At 43.8% G+C, this 18,061-nt stretch overlaps 1 protein-coding gene across 2 annotated transcripts in view; it reads right to left on the bottom strand.

Moving 5' to 3' along the window:
* LOC135210701 (vacuolar protein sorting-associated protein 52 homolog) overlaps positions 1–18,061 on the bottom strand; it is a 102,630-nt gene that overhangs the window by 28,734 nt on the left and 55,835 nt on the right. For both annotated transcript variants that reach the window (XM_064243468.1, XM_064243467.1), the window contains one exon: positions 9,345–9,520. In XM_064243468.1, the coding sequence (XP_064099538.1) occupies positions 9,345–9,517 (173 nt within the window). In that variant the 5' untranslated portion in view covers positions 9,518–9,520. The remainder of the gene's footprint in view (positions 1–9,344; positions 9,521–18,061) is intronic.

Here is an 18,061-nt window from a genome sequence, read left to right on the forward strand (position 1 = left end):
TTGTGAGAGTTGCCTAGGGCCAACAATGACAAGTAGTGATGGTAAGGAAGGGCGAGTGTGCCCCTAGAGTGTTGCTACGTACGATTTTGGTAGTGGTGCCTAGGGAGAGCTGTAGAAGGAAGAAGACTCCTAGGGCCGAGAATGGAGAGGAGGTACGATGTGCCTAGGCATTGTGAGAGTTGCCTAGGGCCAACAATGACAAATGGTAGTGGTAAGGAAGGGTGAGTGGTCCCCTAGAGTGTTGCTACGTACGATTTGGGTAGCAGTGCCCTAGTAGAGAGACTGCAATGATACTTGCAACCCTTGTTTTTTTTTTTTTTTTTTTTACAGCCACAAACGTCTGCATCGTGTCACAGGCAGCGCATTGCAGTACCAAGAGGCTTCAACTTATCCTACGACGCCTACCTTGGAGCAAATTCAGCTATGTTAAAATATATTAGCATACGTTATATCATGGCTTCTTCATCGTAATCTCGCCTTCATCGATATTGTGGAACTTCGAGAAACATCGCCAAATGTGACCTTCTGCAGAGTATCATCGACACATCACCGGAACGGAAATCAGATGTTCTACAAACAAACTCACCGCACGAATCTTCAATCTGTGTCAATCAAACCAAGGGCGAATACCAGCTGATCCATGAGGTCATATAACATCTCGAGAATCTCCCATATATACCAGCTAAGTAGTATACCTACTTTATTCATTCGCTGTGTAGCATTAGTGTTCAAGGACTCTACGCAGGTTGAGAGATCGCTGTTTCTGGGTGAGTTACGAGACATCATTTAATCTCACTTTTCTTGCAGGAATCTATCTTTATCATTTTGCTAACCGTTCTTTGCAGGATTTCATCTTTGTCATTCATGCCAACCCTTCTTTTTCAGAGGTTTTACTGAAATATTTTATCATATCTTATGTGCATAACTATCATTTTGGGGGACATATTACTATTTCTGTTCCACATTGTGTTTTATATAGCATATGCGTTTACACAGTGGACGTGTGTACTCTTATAGGTACTACTTTGATAGGGTTGCCAATAGACATAGTGATCGTAAGAAATCAAACACAAAGATGACCACTACAATTTCCTTGGGCATCTGCACCAGTTTCATCCAGTAATCCGGTAGTGACATTAGTTAACACTAGATCTGCCATCGTTCCTTTCAAAGGGCGCATTAATGGTTTTTTGCTTCAGGGGGTAGAATTATGGATTTCATAAGTGGATGCTCATTTGAAAGCTAAATGTATAACATTGCCTTCCCTACAGCTTCAGGAAGCTAAAAGCTTCATTGATTTTGCAAAAGGGGATGCTGGGTCTTACCTTAGGGGTGTTTCCTTTCAACAGGCAAAGACATGGGAGGAATTTAAAGTTAAACTACGCTCAATATATGGCAGTGAATCACATTGGGTTAGTGGTAAGGACATAGCTGTAAAGGATTTTATCAGGCTTATATACTTAACTTTCATAACAGCTATGCTGCCAGAAGCCTTGGTACAGTGTTTTGATGAAGAGCTAATGCCCAATAGTAAAGAACTAGTGTTAGGAAACAACGAGTCTGTCAATAATTATGTAGGGACAATTAGATAGGAAAATCCATTGGTAGAAATATATAGAGTGAGAGTAGAGTAATGAAAGAATCTACCAGAAGTTAAGGTAGAAAAGAGAGTAGATGTGTGGCAGCATCAGACTGCAGGAATAACAGTTTTGAAAACGAGACAATACATAGGCAGCTGTTTGCCAAAACAGTAAAATGCAAACTTCAATGGAAAATCTGAATTTTGACACCTTCGGTGGGTATTTCCGTAGATTAACAGAACCAATAAGACTGATCTAGGGGTGGCACCGGAAGTAAGGAAAGCCACTCAAGGAGTAGTAGGATTAGGGTTAGTAAGAAGTTAAGGAGGAGCTAGAATTGTGAGTTAGGTTGAGACTTCATTTCAGCTCCCAGAGAAAATCAGTTAGGAACTAAGCCTTATACGGGGGGGCTGTATCATTTCTCCCTCTGTTTCCAGTGTAGTGTTGTGTGAAGTGAAATTGTAAACTTATACTCTAATTATAAGTAAGATTAATTAAGTGGTGTTTAACTTGCCATGCATCCCGGAAACGTATCCATGTAACAAGCCCTCCTGAGAGACATGGAAGAAAAGAATTAAAACTACAATGTTCCTAAGAGAATAGAAACTCATCGCAAGTGATAATTGGAGGTTAGCCCATATAACAGATAACCTTCCAAACATTACCCATAGCTACGAAAAAGAACCAGAAGAAGAAGAGAGAAGGAGAATAAAAGAAACCTGTAAGTACTCAAATACAACAACGAAAGAAAAGTAAAAATAGAGACAGTCATAACACTAGATATATATAAACAAATTAAGAAACATATGTCTAAATGTGCAGATTTAGACCCCTCTTTTATCCAAGTTTTTGCAAAGAATGAAAACAAACCACAGAATGTGAACATAGTTAGCAGTAACACGGTTGGGATAACTTTTTTAACTGTAACCATACGGGGCATATGATAGCTGATTACTGTACATGTTTTTGCTCCATTCATAATAGCACGAGTCATGCATACGCTCGTTTTTCGAGCAACCAGTCGCAGGGTAATGCTAAAAATACACAGCACGTTGCCAATGGTAATAAGAAGAAACATTCACATAACCACAAAAAGAAACAATCGAATAGTAACACAGCGCAGAATCAGAAACAAGCAAATCGGACTTCAGCGAACTCTGTTCCTAATCCGTTCTAGCCAAAACAATCAGTCAGCCAAATTTTCCTGAGTGGCCAAAGCAAATCAAATACCACATAAATAACTCCAGCGGGGGGGAGAGTGATGTTGGGTCATCCGTATCATCATCTTTTGAATTAAATAATAAATTTAATCATCTAGAAGACTTATGTGAAACAAAGAATTTTCCTACAAATCACACAACCATATCCAAAAAAATCTGAGCAGGATCCCGTAGATTTTCATAGAATTCACGCTATCATTAGTACAGGTGAATTATGCCCTACTTTACATGCAGTAAATCTAGAATATCAGCCTTTTACAATGTTTTTTAATTCCGGTAGTCCACATAACATAATGGACTTATGGACTCATCACATGTTGTTTTTGAACTTCCTTATTGAGAAGTCTTGAGTCCAAACTTTCGAACAAAGTGTTGTAGGCGTAACTCAGATTCAGTACAAGGTGGGTAAGTGCACGCTTACTGATACCTTTATACTGTAGGCTGTTTTCAGCATTTTTATAAGGGTTCCAACTACTATTCGCAGGTTCTAAACTATTCTTGGGGGGGGGGGGGGGGGGGGGGGGGGGGGGGGGGGGGGGGGGGGGGGGGGTTCTGGTACACATCCCCCTCCCGATATGGGGACCACTGGATAGCTAAAATTTAGTGTATACAAAAAATGAAATGGTAAAAAGAACGACAGTTTTCGGCAAACCTGCAGTGAGACAATACTCTCGGAAAAGCTGCCCTACTGTACATAGTGAGCAGACACATGGAGAGAGAAAAATAAAGGCATGTGATAAATGCTTCACAAACCAGTGTGGCATGTGCAGAGGCTACCCACTCTTTGACATCGTTAAACAAAAGACTCGGGACTTTTGAAGACCACGAATACAGTACAGGGGATGCCTTTTGCTTACCAAGTGATGTGGAATGAAATCAGTATGCAGTTTATGCTAGCCCTAATGGCAGTTTGAAAATCTGACCTTCATGACTGGTCAAACTACATCATCAAAATGGAATCTTTATTCTAAAATTAATATTAATACTTACTTCCAGTATAATTTATCTAGCCCTAAATCCCCAAAAACCGCACCAAAATTTACCACATTGGCAACCCTGTTACCTCCTATTCTGTCCACCAGTTGGCAACACTGCCGTTGACAGTTACAAAACCTTCCCTGAAAATCAGTTGTGATAGGCAGATCGTGGGGTAGGATGGGTGGGACTGATAAATTATACAGGTAAGTATTATTAATATTATTTTTAATTTTAAATAAAAATTCCATATTAATAAACATTACCTTAATATAATTTATCTAGCCCGATTAACCACATTGAAAAGGAGGAGGGAATCTGAGTACAATTTTCCCCTTCGGACAGAATAGGATATAAAACAATCAAAGAAAAGATATAGCATAGGCAGTTAAAAAAACTAAACCGAGGTCTAAGATAATAAGAACTTCAAAGTCTCCTACCATATGCCGCAGCACTTGCGTAGTAAAGGACAAGGAGTAAGTATGTATAGTCAGTCAGTCTGTACTAAAGTTCAGGTCAGACCAACCAGGTGACCAGTCAGACAAAATGAGGACAGCAAGGCTGCACCCCGATGACTTTATCAAGCACTACAAACAACACCTGCTCTCTCACGAATGTCTGGCGCCAAGAGAGAGGATCAGGTATTGACAACTCTTTCCCTGAAGGATGAGTGCCTGGACCTGCCTGGGCAATTCAAAGCTAAGCAAACATTGGGGGTTGTATCAACGCAACCCAACATCGCCAGCAGCGATATCGGCTTCATGAGCAAACTCCTGACTCGAGCTTTCTGGTGCCAAGAGAAAGGAGCGCGGAGCAAAAAGGCAAACTTGGTCCCGAAGGACGAGTGCCGGCAGTCCAACCTGGTCTCGGATGTTTAAACGATCATCGGAGGGTGTATCAACGCAACCAACATCGTCAACAAGAAACTCAGAAATGTTGCCTGATCTCACACGAGTGTCTGACTCCGAGAACAGGTGAGACAAAAAGTAGATAGTGAACGAGTCACCATGACAGCAGACGATCCATCGACTAATTCCCTATCCAGAATAAGTGTGAGTCGTCAGGACAAGCAAACCAGTGGCTAGTCCTAGGTCGGCATCGACTTTGGGAGAAGTATAGTCGCCAGTGCCGACAACCCAGTGGCTGGTCCCATGTCACACTGACAATGGAAGTAGCATGAGTTGTCAAGCAGCTAGTCCTTGTCATCAACAACACCTAAATACCAAACTGCCTAATTCCCATTATAACTAAATCAAAAACTGCCATAAGTTATAATGTAAAAAGAAAAAATATACACAACAAAAAGAAAAAATAATATACAGGTAGCAACCAAACGTAAAACAGGAAGACTACCTAATTCTCCTGTCTGACGACCTGTCCTGCCATCACCAATGGGCCCAAGGAACGAAGGTCGCCTGGAACTAGAGAAATATCCCTCAAGTAAAAGGAGGCAAAAAACAGAATTAGAACGCTAAGTCGCCGCCTCAAGCACCTTGGCAACCGAGACGTTCTTCATAAAAGATACTGATTTAGCAACTGCTCTAATACTGTGTGGTCTTGGCGTCTGGCCCTCACAGGCAGCTGAACCACCAGTTTTAATAATAAGATCTCTGAGAAAAAAGGATACACCATTCTTGATATAGGTCTCTTGACATTTCGGGGTGAAACAAACAGATGACGGGGACGACCCTACATGTCCTTCGTCCGGCGTAAATAGCATGAGAGCGCCCTAACAGGGCAAAGAACTAATTCCTCATTTAAATTACTGACAAAGTCGACCAGTGACTTCAGCACGAAAGACCTGGGAATGGAATTATCAGACGATTCAGTCTTTGCGACAAATTCGGGAAGGTATGACAAAATCATGTCTTGTCCAGATCTAGCAACCAGAAAAGAGAGTGCTTGCAGTTCACCCACCCTCTTGGCTGTAGCTAGCGAGACAAGGAAGAGTGTCTTAGAAGAGAGGTCCCTAAAATCGGCCGTATTCAGAGGCTCAAACGGAGGGAACCTAAAGACTTTAAGGACTTTATCAATGTCCCATGTCGGAGGAGAACACTGCAGACTGGGTCAGGCAACTGTCGCATCACTCTGGAGGAGAACCCTTCGTGCTTGGAGAATCTCCTGACAGTCTCCAGGCATGAAGATGAGCATGTGGAGCCTCTGATGGAACCGATGAAAATGGGGTTGTTTGAGAAGATCTGGTCTCTCTGTCAGACGAATGGGGGGCTCCACCAGAGCTTCCAGTAGGTCCAGAAACCACTCCTTTTGTGGCCAGAAGGGGGCAATCAAGGTGAGATCCAGACGCTTGGTTGCTCTCACTTTGTTGAGGACTGACCTCACCAGAGCGAACGGAGGAAATGCATAGGCTTGAAGGCCCTCCCAGTCCTGCAAAAGAGCGTCTGTCCCAGCACTCTGAGGAGTCTGGTAAGAGGCAAAGAAAAACTGGCACCTAAAATTCAGTGGGGTGGCGAACAGATCGACTGTGACAGGCTACTTTTTCCTGAGGCTGTCGAAGACTTCCTGGCAAGTGTCCATTCTGACCCTTGAACTTCGTTCGGTCTCGCAGAATAGCCGAAACAGGAGCCACCAGCCAAGAAAAGACCTGTGGAGCAGTGGTGAGGCCGAAACAAAGGGTCTTGAACTGGAAAACTCCCGAGTCCGTGAAAAACCAAAGGTAAGGTCTGCTCTTCGGATGGATGGGGATTTGTAGAGAAGCATCCTGCAGATCGATGGAAATCATCCAGTCCCCATCCTGACGGATGAAAGAACAGTCTGAACAGTCTCCATTCGGAACTTGGACTTTAGAATGAACTTGTTCAAGCCCAAAAGATCTATGATGGGGCGCCAGGCACCCGAGGCCTTTAGAACTACAACACCCACGAGTAAAACCTGGGAGAAGGAGGAGCTCACTCTAGGGCATCCTTCTCAAAGAGATCCGAAAGCTCCCTCTCCAAGTTATTATTAATAGGGGTTAGTTTTTCCAGACCTCTGTCCAAGGCTTGACCCTGATTGAGTGCAGGGAATAACCGCTGAACTCGAGAGGACGATTGGAAAGTGGATGTCTCAAAACAAAAGGGAACTCGCAACCTACCTTCAGGACCTCCACCACCCAAGCATCTACTGCTCTCTCCTGCCAAGCCGACCAATGGCGAGAGAGACAAGCTCCTACTGTGGTCTCCGGGCGAGGTAATGACTCCTACTTCCAAAAATTCTTACGCGGAGGCAAGGAAGAAGAAGAAGGTCCACCTGGAGGTTGAGCTCTTCCCCTGCCCTTAGAGCCACGCCAAGAACCTCTCCTGCGTTTCAAAGAGTGAGCACCAGAGGAGGAAGCTGAGGCGCCAGAAACCTGAGATGTACTCTGGAAAAATGAGCCAGAAGGAGGAGGGTTGTTGGGACTGGAGCACAAGTACGGATCTGGAACTAAACTTACGCTTTCCTTGAAGGAACGGGAGGAAGACCAGAGGAAAAAGCCCTTGATAAGGCCCAGTGAGCTTGGGAAGAGGCATCACCTTGATGTTCCTTCGAAACCTCAGATATATCAAATAGGGAATCGCAAAAAGGAGAAGAGGACAACAAACGGGTTTCTCTGAATCTCCGATACAGAGGAGGGTAACTGCGACAAATACTGGCTATGCCTTAGAGAAACAAGAAAGGCCTGCATTGAAGCGGCAAGCTCATTCTGATGTACAGAAGTGATTGAAATAGATGAGCAGAATTTCTCAAAAAAGAGGAGCATCGGGAGGAACAAACCCGGAGTCCTTGATAAACATTAAAAGACCTCTGAGGACCCACATATTGAAGGATTGAGCTTCTTGTAAGGGGCTCATAACAGACTCCATGGCAATAAAGTCATCGATTGAGACCGAGACCGAAGTCTTGGAAGCAAAAGGTTGACCCAAAAGTCGGACATAATCAGGATTTGGTTTGGGGCGGGGGGACTCGAGAGAATGAAGTATCATCCGCCACCTGATAAAACTCCGATCACCTTCGAAAGTTTAGCGGCGACGTCCGCCCTCACTCTCGCGAACCTCTGAGCAAGGGAAAAACGTAAAAATTCCCGCGACCGGGAAGGACCGTCAAGGAAAAAAATCCCCTTCTGTAATACAACGAGGCACAGGCTGCTTCTGCTTAGGCCTCGCCTGAGGAGAAAACTCAAAAAATTAAATCAAAAAGTTTCTTGAACTTGACATCATGACCGCCGTTCAAAGAAACATCAATATCACACGAATCCACGTCATCATCATCATCATCGTCAGATCTAACTGAGAAACTTCCCTGATGTAAAATCCTGACGACTAGCTATCTTAGGTCTAACACTAATACCCCTCCCCCCTTCTCCTAAATAAGCGCCTTTGCACTGTTACGGGACTAACTGGGGACACATTGGTAAAGAATCGTCAGGCACCTGCCCGGACCGGATCCCCCCTAGACCTTCACCACGACGGGGTTCACAAGCCGGGGTATCTGTCGCACCGTTATCTATGGTGCTGTCGACAAGTACCTGACGAGGAGCTGAAAATGAATCTAAAAAGTGTTTTAGACATTCTAGTAAAAGCTTCTTCAAAATTCTCTGACAGCTTGTTAAACTTAGCTGAAATGTCTCTTATCTAGCTAAACTAAGCTGTAATTTTTCAAACTTTTGTTTGCAACTAGTTTTCCATCGCCAAACCTTTGAATCAACATCAGAAATGACTTCACTATTTACCGGTTGTACAGGTGGCAAAGCATTAATTAATTCGGAATCGGAATCACACGATAACGAAACCGAAGAGCCACAACCATGAGAGCACAAATCAAGGAAATCATTAGATACAGGTCTAGCTACCGATTCTTTTTCTCCTTAATAAATCTGTTACGCTGCAAGATTCTTTGATGTTTCATATAGGCTAAGTCGTCAAGTCTTCGTCAGACCAAGGCTTACTTAAGTCACAACGATAAGTCAGTCACAAACCTGTCCACGACAAAAGGCTACAAATGTCATGGGGTTCACACTCCCTGCTACTCATCCTTGTTCCACAAGCCGGGCAATTCCCGATGTTGCTGGCAGAAAGAAGCATTGAATTATCTTGGCAATCTATTGGACTGTTGAACAGGTCACGTAATTCCGGGTCGCTCAAAACATTCGTAATACATATAATAATAAATACCACAATAGAAATAAAAGTTAATTCACTATTTCGTGGATGTAATACGTGAGTGGTAATTAACATAAAGTCGCATTAACAATTAATGAGAGCTTTAAAGGCACAAAAACGTTTAGGAAATTTATAAAGAGCGGCCGTGATGTAAACAACACGGGCGCTCGTTAAACAACTGATTTTCAGGGAAGGTTTTGTAACTGTCAACGCAGTGTTGCCAACTGGCGGACAGAATAGGAGGTAACAGGGTTGTCAATGTGGTAAATTTTGGTGCGGTTTTGGGGATTTAGGGCTAGATAAATTATATTAAGGTAATGTTTATTAATCTTACATTTTACTATAAAGTATACATCATCATTTTAAGTCTATAAGTGTGACAAAAAAAAAAAAAAAAACAGGCAATCCAAAGGTTAAATCAAACCCTTACTTACTGAATCATAACTTCAGGAACCATAAGCTGATCAATAAATCTTGACATCTCAGAATGAACAACTTTTCTGTTGGTAAGCTGAACATTGATGGAAGCAGATTGCTCTTGAAGTGATTGGATTTCTTGACTGATTGTGGATAGATGAGTTAAAAAACCTTCCAGCATCCCTTGCATATTCTATAGTGAAAAGAAAAATGACCTGGACTTTTGAAGACAAAATACTACATACCAATGACTGCATGTCACAAAACATGAAAGTACTGTATAAAACTTTCTATTACATATAATGAGACTAGGTAATACACAAACATTTTGGACAACAATATAGGAATTAGTATCATGTAACAAATGTCTTCTTTACAAAAAAAGAAACTGCAAAAATTTTTGTGATAAAATTATTAAAAAAACTGGTATGAATTACTGTTTTGAACCATTCATGACTATGACGCTGAAATTACTTTCAAAGTCATAAATGAACACCAAAGGACTTATCCCACAATTGGTGCAACACATGAAAAAGGCATGAGAAAATTAAAAACTGAAAAAAATTAAAATTAGATAAAAAAAATTTCATTCTAAGCTTGCCTTAAAGGGTACATATTATCATATTTATGAAATTGTAAATTCAATTATTAAAATTGGTTAAAACAGTAAAGAAACAATACAGTGTGACCTAGTCCAATTCAAATTTCCAAATCCTGCATGAATCTGGGCCCAGTGTCACAGACATTGTTTCTCTAGCCTCATAACACTGTAGCAAGTACACTCAGTTCACAAACTGGATGACTGTCACATTCTCAAAACCAGACATGGTGAGACTACATGGTTGTATTCTTTAAAATCCAGTATACTCGTAAATATGATATTGTTATGATACAATAAAGTTTGTTCATACTTACCTGGCAGATATATATATAGCTGTATTTTCTGAAGTCCGACAGAATTTTAAAACTTCCGACACACGCAGTGGTGGCCAGGTGGTTAGTACCCATTCCCGCCGCTGGGAGGCGGGTATCAGGAACCATTCCCATTTTCTATTCATAATTTTTATTTCCACTGTCCCCTGAGGGGAGGTGGGTGGGTACTTGATTATATATATCTGCCAGGTAAGTATGAACAAACTTTATTGTATCATAACAATAATCATTTTTGTTCATGAAACTTACCTGTCAGATATATATATAGCTGAATCCCACCTTTGGAGGTGGGAAGGGACAGAATAGAAGGATTTTGGGAAACAAATGCATGCAGATGATTTACATCTTGGTTCCACCTGTTAGCATAGCTGGCTTCGTGGTTACTGCCACGTAAGTCCTGCTTGTGACTAGAGTGCCAGGACGGTAGAGACCTATATAGCTGGTGCCACCCTCCAGATGATCTGTCAACAGGGGCGAGACCACGACGTGATAGACATATTGACCATACCATGAGGGCTAAGAAGTAAATAAATATATATATATATATAGTATATATATATATATATATATATATATATATATATATATATATATATATATATATCACCACCTGACCAAACCTAGCCAAAGTTAAGGTGTTTTAAACTAAGGCTTAAGAGTTAAGAAGTCGCCGTTGTCGGCGACTCAACAACTAAATTAAGAGCTCTTCCTAACCATTTTCTACAGGATAGGATGAGTGGTACTTCTTGTCCCCAAGATTGTGTCTGCAGGACACGTATGGGCCCTAGTGAGCAGCAGATCTCATATGCCATCTTCACATCTCGCAAGGCAGTGTGAAGTGAACACAGAGTTGCTTCGCTAAAACATGGTACTCAGGATGTTGCTGAGTGCCATGCTCTGTTTGAAATGCTTCCGAGGCCGCGCCCTCACCTCGTGAGCATTCAGATAAAAAGATTTCAAATCTTTGTGCAAACACAATGAAGGAGCATTTTTGAAAGAACTCCTTAACACTAAAGCCAGGGTGTTCTTCGATATGGGCAAGTCTGGTCTTTTTCGGAACACTGCAGATTGCCCGAATGACTTCGACTTTCTTGAGTTTTATGTAGTAGTAAAAACTTGAGAGACCCGACAGGGCACAGGACTCTCTCTGGCTCCTGCCCACTAACTTGTGCCATCCTTGCTTCCAAGCTCCTGGCCCAAGGACAAAACGGGTTTCCATTCTTAGGCCACAACGGAAGGCTTAGAGAGCACACCGCCTTGTGTTCTCTAAAGCCAAAACTTGTGACGATGGCTTAAAATTTCACTAACCCTCTTTGTCGTATCTAGGGTGGTTAGAAGAAGGCCTTCCTGAAATCACATGCAAGAAGTTAACAGGTAGGAGAGGTTCGAATGCATTGACATCAAGAACTTCAGACTACGTCTAAGTTCCATATTGAAAGCTTCGATCTGGACATGCACAGTCAGTCCGTCTGTATAAAGTCAGGTGACCGACCAGTTGACCAGTCAGACGAATCAAGGACAGCAAGGCTGTACCCTGAAGACCATAAGGCACTATTTCTTTCGCTGAAGGATGAGTGTCTGGACTGCCTGGGCGATTCAATCTAAGCAAACCTTGGGGTGGGGGTGTATCAACGCAACCCAATGTCGTCAGCGAATCAACTCCTGACTCGAGCTTCTGGTGCCAGGAGAAAGGAGCGAGGAGCAAAAAGGCGATTCAGTCCCAAAGGAAGAATGCCGTGACAGTCCAACCTGGTCTCATGTTACACGATCATCGGGGGTGTATAAACGCAACCGACTTCGTCAACAAGAAATTCAGAGGGCTACTATATGTCGCCTGATCTCGCACGAGTGTCTGACTCCGAGAAAACAGGTGAGACAAAAAGTAGATGGTGAGCGAGTTTCGAGATTCCACAGAACTCAAAGATCGTGAAGGGGCTTGTTGTTTGACAGACGCAAATCTCTGAGCCCAAAGGCCGTCAACAACATATTTGCATATTCTTTAATAGTTGTGACTGCCAGCTTATCCCATTCTTCAGACGGAAATGGAAGACGGTAATCTTATTCCTGTCAACATCTCGATAGTCTGAACGTAGTCAGACTCAGAGGCGGAGAGGTTATAGTACCTTTCGAGTTAGAGTAGACCGACTCTCGGAAAAGGTCCTTGGAAAGTGAACTAGGAAGTATGTGACCTCTGTGAATCCAGGATCCTGAAGGCCAACATGGGGCGATCAGCGTCATTGTCGCTCCCTGTGACTTCATAAATCCTCGTTATTACATTTCCTAAGCGATTGGAAAAGGGGAAAAGAGACTAACATCCATCCCCGTTCAATATCATAGGATGGCGTTTAATGGTACCGATCCCGGATCGAGAGTAAGGGAGCAGAGAAGAAGAAGCCTCTTCATCCTCAACATATCGATGAGAAAATGAAAGGGCGTCCCTAAAGTCTACACAACTCTCAACTTACTTCTAAAGAAAAGATTCCACTCGGAAGTGAATAGTTGCTGCCGTCGATCGACGATTCGTACGGACTTTTGCAATCCTGTAAGCCGAACCTGTAGATGATCGTTACATTCTATGCCTGTTGTTAATATCTCTTTCTCGTAAACTCGAACAAGGACCGAGAGAAGATACTTCTTAAGATATGAGAGAGCTGTGGAATATCAGAGTTGATCTGGACCACTGGTTCCAACTCGTTTCGAGGACTGGAGGGACTACCGAATCGCTTTTACTTCTTTCAGATTAAGATCCAGGACATCTGAACCCTATCCAGATGTCGGCACCTTCTTCTATCACCTCAGGTGATAGACGCACTGAGAGATGTTCAGAATCATTCCTAGATCTAGAATAATATTTCAGTTTCCCGGTAGGAAAAAACTGTGGTCTGAATTGCAGTCTATTCGGGGAAACAAACTTCTTCAGGAAGGAAATGGTCCCCAGCAAGCTCATCCATTCCCTCCCCGAGTATGCTTACTTCCCTAATAAGGCTGCGCTTTGCCTAAGCAGAGAGAGCAAAATAAAAGATTGCAATGTTGCGGTAGACTCGTAGTTTCCATACCGTGCGTAACGAGCACTGAAAGGATTAAGAGATAACTTCTGATTGAACATCAGTAAGGCAAAAACGAATGCCAAACGGTTTATTCATTCACGTAAGAAATCCCCTCAATCTTTAGGCTAAAGTCCGTGATTGTAGGACAGAGATACAGTTAGTCAGTCAATCCCGCAGGAGAGACGTAACCGTCAGCACAGAGATAAGGTTAGTCAGTCAATCCCGCAGAGAGAGAGACGTAACCTACAGCGCATGACAGCGCACGATCTGTACTGGCTCGGTTGGACTGGAGGACAGACACAGCGTGACAGCAGCAGCCAGCAGCTTACGAACGTCGTCTCTTAACTTTATGTCTGGGTTGCCAGCTACCCTATTCTACGAAGAAATAGTCCGTTATTTTTGAGCAGAAAGACTCAAGCTGGTATATTAAGCGAAACAGAAAACGCTAAATATATAGATGCGTTTGTGTCGTCAGAAACGCTACCCATACAACGGTAAAAGAATAAATCGGAAACTCCTGGAAGGCTGCAGGGAGTAACGATTAAATGTTAAAATAGACAATAGACCTCTCGGTTTGCCATCCGAAGAGGTAACTACAGCAAGCGTATATGACTTGAACCAACCAGAAGTAAAATAACACAAGGCAAATATGAAATTATATCACAAAAATGTTATTGTTATGATACAATAAAGTTTGTTCAAATACTTACCTGGCAGATTTATATATAGCTGTATTCTCCGACGTCCGACAGAATTTTCAAACTCCCGGCCACACGCAGTGGGTCGGCCAGGTGGTAGTACCCATTCCCGCCGCTGGGAGGCGGATATCAGGAATCATTCCCATTTTTCTATTCAGATTTTTCATACCACTGTCCCCTGAGGGGAGGTGGGTGGTACTTTAATTATATATATCTGCCAGGTAAGTATGAACAAACTTTATTGTATCATAACAATAACATTTTGTTCATGAAACTTACCTGTCAGATATATATATAGCTGAATCCCACCATTGGAGGGGTGGGAAGGGACAGAATAGAAAGGATTTAGGAAGCACCTCAAGTGCAGATGATTGACATCTTGATTCCTTACCTGTTAGCATAGCTGACTTCTTGATTACTGTCACCGAAGTCTGCTTTTGCTTTACTAGAGTTGCCAACAAGGTAGTGACCTGTGTAGTTGGTGCGCTCTAGATGATCTGTCAACGGGGGCGTGACCACAATGTGACTAGACCATATTGACCATACTGTGAGGGCAACGAAGCTAAAAAACCACCACCACCTGACCTAACCTATCGAAGTTAGTCCCATACTTCTAGGCTAAAGAAAGGGAAGGCGCCTCAAGCAACCAACCTTCAACCATAAACCAACACCAAAATTAAAAAGCACACCTACCCCTTTCTATAGGGTAGTATTTGTGCTGCTCCCTGCCCCCAACACCATTTCTGCGGATATGTATGTCCAAGCGACTCGCAGTTCTCATATGCCGTTCACATCCCGCAGGTAATGTGAAGCAAACACAGAGTTGCTTCGCCAATGGTAGCGCTAATGATATCATTAAGCGCCATATTCTTTCGAAATGCCATTGAAGTCGCAACAGCTCTTACTTCATGGGCTTTATTTTCAAAAGCTTCATATCACCATCCGAGCAGGACGCATGGCCTCCCTGATGGTGCTTCGTAAAAAGAATGCCAGTGCATTCTTCGACATAGGAAAGTCGGGTCTCTTAACAGAAACACCATAAGTTCTCAGAAGGACCCCGACAATCTTTGGTCTTTTGCATGTAAAATTTGTAGAGCCCTGACAGGGCACAGGACTCTCTCTGGCTCGTCCGATGAACTCTGTTAACCCCTTGATTTCAAAGGTTTTTGGCCAGGGGTTAGATGGGTTCTCATTCTTCGCTAAGAAATTAGGATCCAAGGAGCACACTGCACTGTGTCCTCTGAAACCCACATCTTACTAATTGCTGAATTTCACTAACTCTCTTTGCCGTGGCCAAGAGCAGTTAGAAAAATCGCCTTTCTAGTAGTGTCTCTCAATGAGGCAGCATGCATAGGTTCAAAGGGAGCCGACATCAAGAATCTTAGAACTACATCAAGGTTCCAAGATGGAACCTTTGGTTGTAGTACTTTGGTTGTCTCAAACGATCTCAAAAGATCGTGAAGGTCTTTATCATTTGTCAGATCTAATCCTCTGTGGCGGAAGACAGCTGACAGCATACTCTTGTATCCTTTTATTGTGGGCACTGCTAGTTTGTCCACATTTCTCAAATGCAGGAGAAACTCAGCGATTTGGTTCACAGAGGTCGTGGAGGAGGAAATACCTTTCTTCCTACACCATCTCCTGAAGACAGTCCACTTCGACTTGATAAACTGCTCGAGAGGAAGCTCTTCTCGCATTGGCAATAGCCTCTGCCACTGATCTTGAAAAACCTCTCGCTCTGGCCAACTTCTTGATAGTCTGAACGCAGTCAGACTCAGAGCGGAGAGGTTTCCGTGGTACCATCTCGAAGTGTGCTGTTTAGAAGATCGACTCTCTCTGGCAGGGTTCTCGGGAAGTCTACCAGAAGAGACATGACCTCCGTGAACCAATCGCTTGAGGGCCGAAAAGGGGGCGATCAGAGTCATTCTCGCTCCTGGCGACGCCGCAAACTTCCTTGTTACCTCTCCTAAGAGTTTGAACGGGGGAAAGGCGTACACATCCATCCCCGTCCAGTCCCATAGGATGGCATCTACCGCTATTGCTTCCGGGTCGAGAACTGGAGAGCAATAAATCGGAAGCCTCTTCGTTTTCGAGGTTGCGAAGAGGTCGACTAGCGGCCGTCCCCACAACTTCCATAGCTCTTGACAAACTTCTAGATGTAGGCGGGTCCATTCTGTGGGAAGCATCTGATGTCGACGGCTTAAAAGATCCGCTCGCACATTTTGAATTCCTGAAATGAACCTTGTCAGGATCACTATGTTTCGAGCTTTCGCCCATAGAAGGATGTCTCTCGCTATCACGAACAGTGATCGAGAGTGTGTCCCCCCCTGCTTTTTTATGTAAGCGAGGGCCGTAGTGTTGTCCGAGTTGATCTGGACAACTCGGCCCACCAATCGTTCTTCGAAGAACTGAAGAGCCAACCGAATAGCCTCCAATTCTTTTAAGTTTATGTGCCAGGACCTCTGTTCCCCTCTCCAGAGGCCTGACACTTCCTCCTTTCCTAGTGTGCTCCCCAGCCCACCATGGAGGCATCTGAGAACAACACTAGGTCGGGGCTCAAAAGCTTGAGGGACATCCCTTACCGAGAGTTTGGTCGGATCTTGCCACCACTTCAGATGATCCTTGACCGTTTTTTGAGATAATCAAAGTCGAGTCTAGATTCTTGTCTTTCCAGTTTTCTGCCATAAAAAACTGGAGTGGCCTGAGGGGCCAACCTCCCCAGGGAAACAAACTTCTCCAGCGAAGAAATGGTTCCCAGCAGACTCATCCATTCCTTCGCCGAGCATGTTTCTTTCCCTAAGAAGGCTAACACTTTCTCTAAGCATCTCTGCTGACGTTCCTTTGATGGAAAAGCTTGAAAAGCCGCTGAATCCATCTGAATCCCCAGAGACACGATGGACTGCGTGGGGATCAGATGGGACTTCTCGTAATTTACTATAAGGCCCAGGGCCTTCGTCAGCTGTAATGTCGTCTGAAGGTCCCTCCAGGCACCTTGACTTCGAAGGCGACTTGATTAGCCAGTCGTCCAGTAGAGCGAGACTCTTATTTTCGATAGGTGAAGCCATTTCGCCACATTCCGCATGAGGAAAGTAAAAACCATCGGCGCCGTACTCAGACCGAAGCACAGAGCCCTGAACTGGAAGACCTGCCCTTTTAAGACGAACCTCAGGAACTTCCTTGATTGGGGATGGATCGGGACGTGGAAATAAGCGTCTTGAAGGTCCAATGACACCATCCAATCCCCAACCCTGGTCTCAAGGCCCCTAGCACAGACTGAGAAGTTTCCATCCTGAATTTTTCTTTCTTTACAAAAATGTTCAGTCCCTGCTGACGTCTAGGACAGGTCTCCAGTCCCACAGACTGCGTTCGGAACCAGGAATAACCTGTTGTAGAAGCCTGGGGAATCCAGCATCAGAACTTCCTCTACGGCCTTCTTTTCCAACATTTGGTCTAGAAGGTCGAGTAAGATCTGTTGCTTCTCTGACTGGTAGGCGGGTGACAGGTCTATCGGCTTCGTGCTCAAAGGAGGCGCAGAGAGGATAAAGGGATCTTGTATCCTCTCTTGATCACATCTAGGGTCCAGGTTGTCCGCCCCTATCGTCCTCCATGCCTGAGCAATAAGGTGAGTCTCGCCCTACAGGTGCCTGAAGGGCAGAAACGTCAATTTTTTCCCTTCTTGGTAGAGAGATCTTACCTCTGAAGGACCCCCTTCCTCTCGAGGAACCTCTAGAGGAAGGTGCTCCACGAAAGGGCTTAAATTTCTTCTTGGGTGCTGGAGCTGTTGAAGTAGAAGCCTGAGGAGTAGGTCGTCTTGAAGATTGAGTCAAGAGGTCCCTTGTTGCTTTTTCTTGCAAGTTTACCGACAGATCCTTAATCATGGACTGCGGAAACAGGTGCGTAGAGAAGGGGCGAATAATAACTCCGCTTTCTGAGCGTGGAGAAACTGCTTTCGCCGTAAAGCTACAATAGAGAGCTCTCTTTTTTAGCAGACCTGTAGCAAAATGAGATGCTAACTCATCAGAGCCATCCCTTACTGCTCTATCCATACAAGCTAAT

This window comes from Macrobrachium nipponense, chromosome 4 (genome assembly GCF_015104395.2).
Source record: "Macrobrachium nipponense isolate FS-2020 chromosome 4, ASM1510439v2, whole genome shotgun sequence".
Classification (NCBI taxonomy): Eukaryota; Metazoa; Arthropoda; class Malacostraca; order Decapoda; family Palaemonidae; genus Macrobrachium; species Macrobrachium nipponense.